Genomic DNA, 14,128 nt, shown 5'->3' on the forward strand with positions numbered 1-14,128 from the left:
GGTTCAAAGAACGTTCTATCTTCCTCGTCAGGCATCGCATCATAATTGTGTCTCACAGGTGGTGGACATTTCTTATAGCCTATGCATGTGACATCCCGTTTTTCTTTCTGAACGTCAATGATGTGATCCAGCACATAGCTAGAGCTCAAATAACTGTCTAGCTTAAGTTGGATCGCCTCACTTTCTGTTTTGACACAAGCCATCTCCTTTTGCATTATCTCAAGGCGAGATATATACAAATTAATGTCAGTTTGTTTTCTGGAAACCATTTTTGTTAACTCGGTTTTATCTTTCTTTAATTTCTCAATTACCGATTTAAACTCTTTTTCATGGTTTTCGTAAAACATGTTGGCTTCAGTGCATTTGGAAAGATCCACGTTCAACTTTTGATTGTGGATGAATGTCACATCATATTTCTCTTGCAAAGCCTCGTGTTTGCTTTGCAAGTCACACCACTTGGCATTCAAAGAAACATGTTTGTTGTGACATCTCGTATTTTCAATCTTTCCATTTTTGGCAAGTCTACTTGTACTTTCTATTTTTGTAAGTTGTACCTTCGTGGTATTTGTTTCAAATTCCAAATTTTACTCGAGACTTGAAATCATAACGAAAATGCATGATTTTATCCATATTTGTGTTTGAATGCTATGTATTGTTGAAACAATTGAAACACGTTGAAACTATGTTAAACACTTCCGACCCGTCTTTCTTTTCCGATCGTGATAATTATTACAGTAACTGTTATATTATTATTAATGTTATTATTATTATTATATTATTAAAACTAGGTTAATTATATTATATATTGATATATAAATCAGGTTTATATTTGTTAATATATGATTCTTAATAATAAAATAAAATCAGATATATTTATTTAGAAAACAGATTTATTATTTAATTTTTTTGATTTATTATCTTATTTTATATAACTAGAATTTTATAAATAGATTTATTATTTATAGAATTGTTAATTGATACTAGAGTAATTGTTTAAGATTGTTAATCTAAAATAATTATATACATATTTAAATTTTTATTTATTTAATCCAACATTTTGGAAATTCTATTTGTGATGTTTTGGTAAGATTAGTATTTATTTTACCTATTTAATTGTCATATTATAATTCCCAAAATTCCCAATATTTAACAAAATCCTTCCAACTTAATAGGGTAATCTTCTTGTGCACATCTCTTGGAAATCTATTATTCTATTATTCTATCTTATTCCAAGAATACGCAACGCACTCTAAGGTGAGTATATATGACCCATTTTCTATTTTACACTTTTGGGTGTAGTATGCATTTCCTATATCAAAAACACTACGTTAACATTTTTGCACTATCTATCCACATTTCTTGTGAATCTATTTGAATCATGTTATTCATGTTATGCTAATGTTAAACATTTATGACTGTGTGTTCATTAACTTTGCAAGCCTCCCCTAACAATGGCAGCGCTGTAGGTTGTAACGCCCCTCCCGTAATATTATGGGTATTGTTAGGATTTTTATTCTATGTTACCACCCTTTCGAGGGTTAGGCTATGTTAATTGCGTTAAACTTTGGTTTGAACACATAGATTTCATCGTTACGAGTATAACTGTTAATATGATCTCATGTATTCACGTGGATTTGATCAAGTTAAACTATTTTAAATCTATTATGCTATATTCAAACTTGTATACTCGCCAGCATGTGTTGTTGACTTTATTTTAAATGCATACTGCAGGATGAGGAAGTCAAGATTTGAAGAATTGATTAGGATGGCTTAGAAACCCACCTAGAAATAAATCATGTTTATGTTGTTATTTCCTTCTTATGACAATATGTATGAAACCTTGGAATTTTAATAAATGAAATTTTAATTATTGTCACATTTAGTGTTATGATGTCTTTGAACAGTTTGTACGTCTCATCCCGATGTTTCCGCCATCGGTTGGGGTGTGACATTTGTCTTGCAAGTCAAACAAACTAGCTTGTAAAGCATCATGTTTGCCTTGCAACTCAGACATGTTTTCCTCTAAATCAGCACATTTAACATGCAAACTGTCACAATTATCACAATTAATATCTGTGGGTTCATCGACACATACCTGACTTGATGAACTGTCGACATTAGCCATAAAGGCTGAATGGAGAGGACGAAGAATAAGCAGCTTGATCCACCAAGATAGATCTTCTTTGAGTTCCTGCTGCAGCTTCCTCCAAAAGCTCATCAATGTCTACATCAACTGACACACTTGAGGCCTCACCCACATGATCATCACCTGAATTTGAGGATTCTTCATCTGAACTCCTGCTGTAACCCGAAGAGTCTTCATCCTCAGAAGATTCACCACCATTGGCGGAAGATTCTCCACCACTGGTGTGAACTAAATCCTTCACAACTTCAGCAAAACATGCTGTTCCGTCTGGAGCATCACCACTTAACTGAATTGACCAGTCACAACCTTCATCTACTTGAACCACAAGTGCCTGGTTGGCATTTGATGTTCCAGCTTGGCTCTGGTTGTTGACAGGTATCAATGTACGCTCATTGTTCCTATTCTGGTTCTGCTAGTTGCCTTGGTTTCTGAAGGGATTCTGGTTCCCATGCTGTGCTGGCCTTGTACATTCCCTTTTAAAGTGACCCCGTTCACCACAGTTGAAGCACTTCACTGCTTGTTTATCAAACCCATACTTGGTGTCTTTCTTGCTTTCCAAGCTGGTTCTGCCCGTTCTCTCCATGAAATCCTTTGCCCTTCTTACAGCACTAGCAAAGGCCCACTTGATGTCCATCAAATCCATCTCTTCCTTATCAATCTGCTGATAGTCTTCTTGTGTCAGATTAATGTTGCCAATCTGACCTTCCACTAACCCACAGTACGCGCTCACTAAAGTGTTAAGCAGCTCCATGTGTTCCCTTGCTATTTCCACACTGACCTTTGAAAAGCTTGAAGTGTCGAGCCGTACTGTATTTGGCTTTGATTGCTGACCAGCAGATGATGTATTTCCATAACACGCTTGTTGTTGAGCAGGGGGAGGTGGTTGTAGTGGATTTCCATACATGTCTGTGGTGGGAGCCGGCTTAACAGGAACTTGTATTGGATTGCCATACATATCCGTGCTTGTGACAAACGCCGTTTGAAATGGAGCATGTGAACCAGGTCTTGCAGACGAAGAACTGGAAGTTCCATAATACATCTCAGGATTGCATGGCACAATGGATTTTGCAGAAGAAGTACTTGGAGTTCCATAATACATTTCAGGATTTTGTGGCACTGGAACTCTTTTTGCCTTTAAGGTTTCCTCCTGATCCTTGTTCTCTAAAAGCTGCACGAAGTCGTTGATGTTTGTAGTACCCAAAACCCCGTTATACTTCAAAATCTCCAAGAAACTATTCCATTGGGGAGGCAACGCATCAGCAAACTTCTTCACCACCTCTGCTGTAGTTGTTACTACTCCAAAATTGCCCAACTCTGTAAGCAAGTGACAAAACCGACTTGTCATATCTCCCAACGACTCCTTATCCATACACGTGAAACCATCGAATTCTTTCTTGAGTAGATCGTGACGCAATTGACGTGTTGCTTCATTCCCTACCCCTCTGGTCTTCAACGCGTCCCACAACTTTTTCGTTGTCTTGAAGCTGACAAACTGGTGGTAGATATCTTTGCTTAACGCCTGAGTGAGAATGGCGTATGCTTTCTTTTCCAGATCATATATCTTCTTTTGATCTTCTGGAAGATCGGCAAACGTAGCAGTCGATGAAGCAGCAACCTCTATAGCTTGATCGAAATCTGTGGTGAAACGTATCCACAATTCTGTATTTTGACCGAGAACGTATGTACGGAATCTGTCAACCCAACCCGGATATTCGTTTAAGTGCATCAACTTTGGAGGTCGATTCAAACTTCCGGTTTCGCTTTCGCTTAATAGGATACTTTGAATGCTCGGAGTCTGATTCGATACGAATGCCCATTGACCGGTTGATATGGCATTTGCTTGCGAAGATGTCGACACCGGAGATTCGGCCCATGAGGGAGACAAACTAGTATTTGTATACTTTCCCCCATCTGGAGCCGGAGTTCCCCACCAACTCGGGTTCATGTTTGATCACTAAAAATGATTACCTGAAAGTGACACTCAAATCAAACAGTTAAATATGATTTAAAAATCTTATGTTAACAATATGAAAAGATATGTGACGAAAATAGGGGTTTTAGTTGCTGATATGTTTGATTTTGTCGCTGAAATGGTGATTTCGTTGCTGAAATGGTGATTTCGTTGCTGAAATGTTTTACTGACACTTCTGATTTCGTCAGGAAAAGTGATTTCGTTGCTGAAATGTTTTACTGACACTTATGATTTCGTCAGGAAAAGTGATTTCGTCCAGAATTAGTTGATTTCGTTGCTGAACTGTTTATGACGAAAATAGGATTGTTGCTGAACTGTTTATGACGAAAATAGGAGGGGATTTCGTCCAGAAAGTTGTTCCAGCTTGATATTATTGACTGAGTGATTTCCTGATGAAGTGTGATTTCGTCCAGACAAGTAAAGTTGCACAAGTGTTTTCGTCTAGGATGATATGTTTGACCAAGGTGTTTTCGTTGAACAATAATGACCAGACAAACAATTTGTAAACAACTTGCAAGATATTTTAAAATCAAATCTTATCCTACTTTCTGACAACAAAGACTTCTTTTGCCGAAAGCACCTTACTGTGAAACAGATTTCGAAGCATGTTAATTTTAGGCCTGGCAAATAAAACCCATTTGAGTTTTTTGGGTTATTTTGGGTCATTTTAAAAATGAGAATCGGTTATAATGGGTTAAGAAATAACTAAGGATGGGTCAGGATGAGTTATATGATATCTATTTAAAATAATTCGTGGGTTATGATGGGTATTACGCAGGGTACATGGATAACTCAAAAATAGTATCACAGGCAGATTTTTCATCCTATTCGAGTGTTCGTACATGCTGGCTTCACAAATAATAAAAATTTTAAAGATAATAAAAAATTTAAAAATAATAAAAATTTCCCAAAAAATCAGAAAAATAAAAAAAATTCTAAAAAATAAAAAATAATAATAATAATTGAAAAAATTCTAAAAAATCCAAAAAAATAATAAAAAAATCAAAAAAAATAAGAAAAAATCCAAAAAATTCTAAAAAAATCAAAAAAATAATAAAAATCCAAAAAATAATAAAAAATCCAAAAAATTGTAAAAAATAATAAAAATCCAAAAAATAACAAAAAATCAAAAAAATAATTTAAAATCAAATAAATTCTAAAAAAATCAAAAAAATAATAAAAAAATCCAAAAAATTCTAAAAAAATCAAAAAAATAATAAAAAATCCAAAAAATTTTAAAAATAAAAAAAATAATAAAAAATTCCAAAAAATAATAAAAAATCGAAAAAATTCTAAAAAATCCAAAAAATAATAAAAAATCCAAAAAATTCTAAAAAATCAAAAAAATAATAAAATTCAAAAAAATTTAAAAAATTCAAAAAATAAAAAATTCTAAAAAAATTCAAAAAAATAACAAAAAATCCAAAAAATTCTAAAAAATCAAAAAAATAATAAAAAATCAAAAAAATTTTGAAAAATTAAAAAAAATAAAAAATAAAAAAATCTAAAAAAATCCAAAATTTATAAAAATTTATAAAAAATAAAAAAATACAAAAAATTCTAAAAAAATCATAAAAATAATAAAAACTCCAAAAAATTATAAAAAAATATAAAGGTACTAAAAATCTAAAAAACATTAAAAAAAGTATAAAAACAAAAAAAAATCAAAAATCAAAAAAATTCTAAATAATCAATAAAAATTGAAAAAAATGTTTTTAGGATTTTTAAGGTTTTTTTTCCAATATTTTATGATTTTTAACATTTTTTAGAATTTTTTGGATTTTTTAGAATTTTTTTGATTTTTTGAGTTTTTTACTTCTTTGAATTTCTTTGATTTTTTTTGTTTTTTTGATGTTTTTTGATTTTTTTATATTTTTTGGATTTTTTTGAATTCTTTGGATTTTTTAGGATTTTTTTGGATTTTTTATTATTTTTTAGATTTTTTTTATTTTTAGAAATTTTTTGATTTTTTATTATTTTTTTGATTTTTTTGATATTTTTGAATTTTTGGATTTTTTATAATTTTATTGATTTTTTATAATTTTTTATGATTTTAGGATTTTTAGAATTTTTTGGATTTTTTTTATTATTTTTTGGATTTTTTATTATTTTTTGATTTTTTGGAATTTTTTTGATTTTTTAGAATTTTTTTGATTTTTTTGAATTTTTTTGATTTTTTACAATTTTTTGGATTTTTTTTTATTTTTTTGACTTTTTAGAATTTTTTGGATTTTTCTTATTATTTTTTGATTTTTTGGAATTTTTTTGATTATTTAGAATTTTTTGATTTTTTTAGAATTTTTTTGATTTTTTAGAATTTTTTTTGATTTTTTTTTGAATTTTTTGTTATTTTTTTCAATTTTTTGGATTTTTTATTATTTTTTAGATTTTTAGAATTTTTTTAAATTTTTTTTAATTTTTTATTATTTTTTTGATTTTTTTTATCTTTTTGGATTTCTTAGAATTTTTTAGCATGCCCAAATATATCTTGACAAAAAACCCATCTTGACCTAAACCTATTCTAACCCATTTCTTACTAAACCCATTCTAACCCAAACCCATTCTAACCCATGCCCATCCTAACCCATTACCCAAACCAACCCAACCCACCCATTTTGCCACTCCTAGTTAATTTCAACCTTTCATCATTGCACTTGTACACATTTGTCAAACTTCAATATTATAATCACTAACACTTCAGCATTTTAACAAACCAAGATCAAACTCATATTTATAATAACAACAACTCAAGAACACTTTGAATGTCTGATGAACTCCGATGAATATATGAGTTTTTCGGCAACCTGAAAACTTTCCGAACACAAGTTTTTGCACAAAAGTTTAGTAAAAACCAAATCTAAACATGTGTAAATGCATTTTAACAATGGTTTTATAAAAACTAATAGCAAAAACAACAAGGTTTTCACGATTTCATAACTATTTTCCAGAAAAGTATGATATTCAAACAAGAACAAAACTGAAAAATACTTTAAAATCTATTAAAACACAAGAAAATCAACTTGGTTTAAACAAGGAATCGAGCCAATGCTCTGATACCAATTGTAGGTCCACCCGGAGGATCTAGTAACCTCTATTCCCTGTTTTCCGACAAACCCGAAAGTGCGGAATCCAAACGGGTAAGTTAAACCAAGTGACGAACACGTAAGACACAACGATTCAACGATTAACACTCCATTGTATTAATGCTATGAAACGGTTACAATACAATGTTTACAAGATGCTCTCATAAACTCTCAGTGTGTATCTGTTTACAGTGTTCGCTCTCAAATCTATTCAGACTTGTCTTTTTTTTTTTTGTCTTGTTTCTGGGTATTTATACTATCAGACCAACGAAAACAAAGAGGCCCACGAAAACACTTCATTATGGACGAAATCCCTTGTGATTTCGTCCTATTTGGTTTTCATCCAAAAGTGTTTTCATCCAAAAGTGTTTTCATTACATGTGATTTCGTCACATGTGTTGGGCCTGGACATGGGCTTCATCAATGGGCTTCAACAATGAACAGACAACACTAGACTTATCAATATGCATACTGCACACATGCAGTAGCATTTACAACGAACGTTACAAAGTAAATCGCATACCGAGTCAAGACAGGAGGTTGTCTTGACTACGGCCTTTACTTCGTAGCCGAGTCGAACCGAGCCGAGCCGTATCCACAAAATATGTATCAACACATTGGCCGAACCTTATCAATTGTGCCAACCGTCAAGCAGTTTGGACATTGGGAGATATTCCCCTCCTTCTGTACACCATTGCTGCACTTACAAAGTATAAAAATATAGGAACTAGAGAGAAAGATGCGGGTGCAGTAAAAACTTGATGGAATCAGAATAACTTTTATATAAGTAAAACACTAGAAGGCAGTTTGAACTCGTTAATACCTTTACTTAAGAACAAGGCTGAAAATACTGACATCTTAGTCACTAGCTAGCATTGGATGAATATCATTCAAGTAATTACCGAAGGTTGTTTTCAATTTAAGTGGCAAAATCGATGTGCTTTTAATTTGGAAACATCAAGCTGTAGCAAAATGGAAACTACAAAAAAGAGCACAGTCTATTCAACTAACTACCTATTTTTAATAAAATTAAGAAATTTATATAGATAGAATCCTTTAAACAGTTTACTGCTACCTAACCAAGGCACGGAAGACTCTCCAGGGTTTAATGATACGCATGGGTGTATCTAGACTTTGAAATGGCTAGACCAACCGTAGTAATATACTAAGTTAGGGTAAACTATTGTAAATCTGGACCAATTTGTTTTGTTGTGTACTGTTATATTAAAATTGTAGCAAAATTCCAATAAATAAGGCTTTAGATTTGTTCAAAACAATAGTGTCTGAATGTGGAAAAATGTTTTCCATCAAATAGTAGCTATGCACCTGTTGTAAACCTGAACCATTGGTTTAGTGCAAGTCCATACTAGAAGTGGTTCAAGTAATGGTGAAATTTGGTAATGGGAGGTTATATTTACACAATCAGTGTTACTAAAAAGTTCAAGATTAATCACCGCATCCATGGCTTCAATTTGGGTACGTTCGGGTTCAGGAAGGCTAATTTTGATGCTGGAAGTGCCTATTACAGTAGATTTCTGTAACGTTCTCCTTTTTGGACCCTGAGTTTGAAAAAATACTATTAGTCTTACACTTTCACAAATCACTTCAAGAAGAATAATGTGAGTGGGACTAATCCCTTAAGATAGCATCGCCACATAGAAAACGAGCCAAGACAACCAGTTTATAGGCTTACCCTTTGCATGGATGGTGTGCTATATGATATTGGGTCAGCATCAATAGCGCATTCGTCATCACTTGCTAGAACCGTTTCATTTACGTCGTCCTGCGTGTCGAATGATTTGAAAACGCACTGTGTGAACGGTAAATAATGCACATAATAAAAAGGGTTGAAGAAAATTATATTGATAATAACAACATAAATAAATAAAGGGTGTACATATTCACACACCTTATTCCCTAAATCCACACCCTTCTAGACGCCTCGTATAGCCCTATACGAGGCGTATAGGTTTGCTTTTCCCGACCAGCTTCTTCACCTCGTACAACGTCACATCAGTCAACTTATACGGGGAATCTAGCCCTGTACGAGGGGTCAATACGAAGGTACTTAGACGCCTCGTATAGGTCTATACGAGGCGTCTTGGACTGACCGATTTGACTATGATGAGACTATGCCCGACATGACTTAAAGGCATACGGGGAGTAAAGACCTATACGAGGCGTCTTTAGCTCACATAAAATGCAACCTACAGTGCGTTCTTGGTCCACATCCGAGCATTCAACAAACAAACACTCAGATTCTGTTTCTTCTTTTATTTGTCTTTACGTTATTATCATCCCGGAGTGTTGAAATGTCATCATATTGGGACGGCAACTATATCTTCGGGCAGTATTCTAGCGAAAAGTGGGGGCACGAAAGCGTTCCGGTAACAGTTATTAGCGTAAATGTTTTAATTACTTGTTGTTTTAGTTTATTATTTACTAATGATGATACGGTTGCCTATTTTGGAGGAGTCTGGCGTTCCCGATTCTAATGAGCAAGAGGAGGTTGTGTCTAGTATACAAGGAAAACAAAACAGCCCGTTTCTAGATTTGAACAAGCATCCTCCTGTTGATGAAACAGCCCCTGTAGATGACTCATACCATGCTAGTGGATACGGAGGAGACGGTGGATACGGAGGAGACGGTGGATACGGAGGAGACGGTGGATACGGAGGAGACGGTGGATACGGAGGAGACGGTGGATACGGAGGAGACGGTGGCTACGGAGGAGACCGTGGATACGGAGGAGACCGTGGATACGGAGGAGACCGTGGATACGGAGGAGACGGTGGATATGGTGGATACGGTGGATACGGTGGATACGGTGGATACGGGGGATACGGAGGAGACGGTGATCATCAGCAATTCATTTCCCCGGGCACTCCTTACGTTCATCAAAACAATTCGGACGTTGGAGGATATGGTAGATATGGTGGTGAAGCACCTCCCATTCTGGACAGTTTGTACTTAAAAAAGACGGTATAAATTACTATTTTATTATTAATATTTTATTATTATTATTATTATATTATTATTATTATTATTATTATTATTATTATTATTATTAATATTGTCGATGTTACAGGTTTTCAACTCCTTAGATGAACTAAAGAAACGGATACAAGAAATAGCAAATGCGGATGGTTTCGTTATTGTCACCCGTCGATCAAAGAAAATCGGGGGAAGAACCGGGAGGGTATGGCTTGAATGTGATCGTGGTGGTGAGCACCAGAGTATAGCAACACTTAGAAAAGCTGGAAGCAAAAAAACCGGTTGCCCGTTTTACCTGCTGGCTGTCCGAAACCACCCGTATGAAACCTGGGAGATAAAAGACGGAACAATTGAACATAACCACGAACTTTGTGAGGACCTGTCGGCCCATGCGTTTGTGCGAAGGTTTACTCCAAGCGAAATGAAACTGATCGAGCAGCTGACAGCTCAAAACATGGAGCCGCGCAAAATATTTCAAACGATAAGGAAGCAGGACTCCGACAGGTTTCATGTTCAGAAAGACGTTCAAAACGTTGTAGCGAAGATTAGAGCCGAACAAAGACAAGGATTGACTCCCATGCAGTCACTAGAAAATGTGCTAATAAACAACGACTTTATTTACGAGACACGGGAAGAACCCAGAACAGAGATCGTAACAGAGATCTTCTTTCTTCATCAGGACTCGAGAGTCATGTGGCGTGCATTCCCCCACGTCATGATGATCGATGCAACGTACAAGACAAACATATACAATATGCCCTTTATCCAGATTGTTGGTATGACGCCTACCAACAAATCGTTTATTATCGCGCATGCCGTTGTTAGTAAAGAACGGGGTGATAACTTTGTGTGGGTGCTTGAGAGGGTTAAGTCAATGTTGGATGAATGTATGGAGCCACGTGTGATTTTAACGGATAGAGACCTAGCCCTTATGGGCGCGTGTGCTAAAGTATTTCCAGACGCCTCCAGGCTTCTTTGCAGGTGGCACATACAACAGAATGTTATGAAGCACTGCAAGGGTGCCTTCACAGACGACGACTGGAAGAAATTTATGTCATTCTGGGGGACATTGATTGAGTCTCCATCCATACCCATCTACGACTACCACTTGCGCAACATGCGAAAGCGACTTGTGGAGTGCAAACGTTCTAGTAAGTTTTTCTAATAACATACCACTCACCTATGCAAATTTTATTAAATTATTTTTACTTTTTAGGAGTCTTCAAATACGTGTACGATAACTGGCTAAAAGACTATAAGGAGATGTTTGTCTTTGCGTGGACTGATAAGAGGCGCAACTTTGGTAATCGTACTACAAACAGAGTTGAGAGCCAACATGCCAACTTAAAGAGATACGTCGAAGATAGGAGCTCGCTGGACCGTGTAGTTGGTTGTGTCCGGGATATAGTTGAGACACAGTTCGGTGAAATAAGGAAGACTTTTCGAGAAAGCATCGAAAAAACAATGAAACACCACAAACACCTGATGTTTCAACACCTACTTGGAAAAGTATCCCACAAAGCCCTTGACTTGTTGCATGGAGAGGCAATTAGGAAGCTAGATGTCTTGGAGCGCTTTAATTCATCATGTGGTTGCCAAATGTGGCACAGCTGTGGGTTGCCCTGTGCTTGTAGGATAGAAAAGTACATGCGTGAAGGTAATAATTGTTGAACGTACAACACTTGTGTGATATATTTCCTTTTTTCATTTTACTTAAACAATATTGTTTTTAACCGTGCAGAGCGTCCGATTCAACTCGAAGACATAGACGTCTTCTGGCGGAAACTTAACATCCAAAGTTGTAAATTGATAGACGACTCCCTTGACATGGTCGAAGAGCTAGATGTTGTTAGACAACAATTACAGTCGCACCCCCCAGCTCAGCAAAAAAGCCTGCTTTCAAAGATTAAAGCGGTGTTGACTCCAACGAAATCTACCAAGAAACCACCGGTTGTCCAACAAAATACTCGTGGCCGACCAACAACAAAGCAGGTACAAGAAAGGTTGGACGAGGCCTCTCGTATAGATGAAGAATTGAGGAGAAGCTCCTTCGGTGATGCAAACACGTGCTTTGAAGGTTCCCGACAAAGTAAGTACGATAAACCTCGCCACAACTCGTACGTTCCGTCTCAGGCCTCACAACAGTCGGTTATAAGGTCCCAAAAACCCAAAGCGACCCTAAGCCGTTCAAAGAGTTCTAAGAAGAAAGAGACACGAGATGATCACGGTTTTCCTTTAATCATTGGGGACGAGTACGTGGGAATCATCGAACGGTTTAAGTCTGACATTCCGCCAGTGTTCCATCCGTACGTCTCGTGCATACGAGATGTGATGCCGGACGGTCATTGTGGGTTTCGGTCTGTGGCTGTGGGCTTAGGGATGGATCAGAGTTCATGGGGGCTTATTAGGAGGGACCTTGTCCAAGAAATGGATCAGAACGAATCGATCTGGTTCCCAATATTTGAAGCATGGGCTCAAGGTTATTTTTACACGCATCGTCACGGCCTAATTTGGGATTCAGTGGCCGGTTGTGGGGAGAATCACTGGATGGACTTCCCCTTTGCAGGACTTCTTATTGCACAAACGTACGGTATCGGGGTGCACCTGTTAACGACAACCATGGGTGCGAGTTCCACTTACTTCCCAATACTAAGTCCTCCGGCTAATCAACAACCATTATTCATAACGCTTACACATGTTAACGAGAACCACTTCATACATGTTAAGCTGGAAGGGGATTATCCTATGCCACCAGCACACGGGCTATGGTTGACCCACCGAAGACCCCATACAGAACAATGGGAAGATATGTACTTGCCACGTCTAGAATGGTATACATCGATAATGAATCCTCGGCCAAGATCAAACCCCAGTCTTAATTACATAGATAGTTACACGGAAGAATGATTTTTGTAATTAATAGTATTTTATTGTAATTAATAGAATTTTATTGTAATTAATAGTATTTTATTGTAATTAATAGTATTTTTTTGTAATTAATAGTATTTTTTTGTAATTAATAGTATTTTTTTGTAATTAATACTATTTTTTTGTAATTAATAGTATTTTTTTGTTATTAATACTATTTTTTTGTAATTAATAGTATTTTTTTGTAATTAATAGTATTTTTCTATAATTTTCTACAAAAAATACAACTATACGACTCGTATAGAACTAGACGCCTCGTATATTGTTGCACAAAAGACCATTTAGCCCCTGATATGCCCCCAATCTAGGCTTATTTCAGGGGCTAAAAAGTAATTTTACTTAAACCAGACGCCTCGTATAGGGCTATACTGAGCGTATATTTGAGCGGGTTTTTGAAAATTTAAATTTTGAATATCTGAATTTCAAAATTTGAATTTTTTGAACATGGACGCTTCGTATAGACCTGTACGGGTCGTCTATTTGAGCGGTAACAATTCTTTTATTTTAAATTTGAATTTTGAAAATAGTTTTTGTTAATTACTATTTTACCCCTGAAAGTCCCCAGTATAGCCATTTAACAGGGGCTCAAAGGTAATTTGAAGGCCTATACGACGCGTACAGCTCTGTACGAAGAGTACAACTGAGGCGGCAACTTTAACACCTTTTCCTTTTTTTATTATTAATTTTTTTTTTGTAAATGACCATTTTGCCCCTGTTTAGCCCTCCAGTATAGGCATTATTCAGGGGCAAAATGGTAATTAACCATTCCAGAAATATCTTTTTGGTTTGGTTAATTACCATTTTGCCCCTGAAAAAAGGCTATACTGAGGGCTATACAGGGGCAAAAAAGTCATTTAACATAAAGCATAGACGTCTCGTATAGCTCTATACGAGGCGTCTAGGCTTCGTATTACTCTGGGGGGGGGGGGGGGCTAGACGACACAGATCACACACCCAAACAAATAAACACACACATACGCTGAGCACTGATCTATACGCCTCGTA

At 35.6% G+C, this 14,128-nt stretch overlaps 1 protein-coding gene across 1 annotated transcript; it reads left to right on the top strand.

Annotated features, from left to right (window-relative positions):
* Nucleotides 1-10,772: 10,772 nt before the first annotated feature.
* On the top strand, nucleotides 10,773-13,102 carry LOC110906379. The gene is made up of 4 exons (XM_022151522.2): nucleotides 10,773-11,346; nucleotides 11,412-11,852; nucleotides 11,937-12,284; nucleotides 12,492-13,102. Exons 1-4 carry the CDS (start codon nucleotides 10,773-10,775, stop codon nucleotides 13,100-13,102), a joined length of 1,974 nt encoding a protein of 657 aa, XP_022007214.2.
* The last annotated feature ends 1,026 nt before the right edge of the window (nucleotides 13,103-14,128 follow it).

Source organism: Helianthus annuus, chromosome 14 (assembly GCF_002127325.2).
Source record: "Helianthus annuus cultivar XRQ/B chromosome 14, HanXRQr2.0-SUNRISE, whole genome shotgun sequence".
In the NCBI taxonomy this organism is placed as follows: Eukaryota; Viridiplantae; Streptophyta; class Magnoliopsida; order Asterales; family Asteraceae; genus Helianthus; species Helianthus annuus.

Coding starts and splice junctions, on each gene's coding strand:
- LOC110906379 (XM_022151522.2), top strand. CDS start 10,773: ATGCAGTCACTAGAAAATGTGCTAATAAACAACGACTTTATTTACGAG. Junction 11,853..11,936: donor AGAAAAGTACATGCGTGAAG/GTAATAATTGTT, acceptor TTAACCGTGCAG/AGCGTCCGATTCAACTCGAA. Junction 12,285..12,491: donor CTTTGAAGGTTCCCGACAAA/GTAAGTACGATA, acceptor ACATTCCGCCAG/TGTTCCATCCGTACGTCTCG.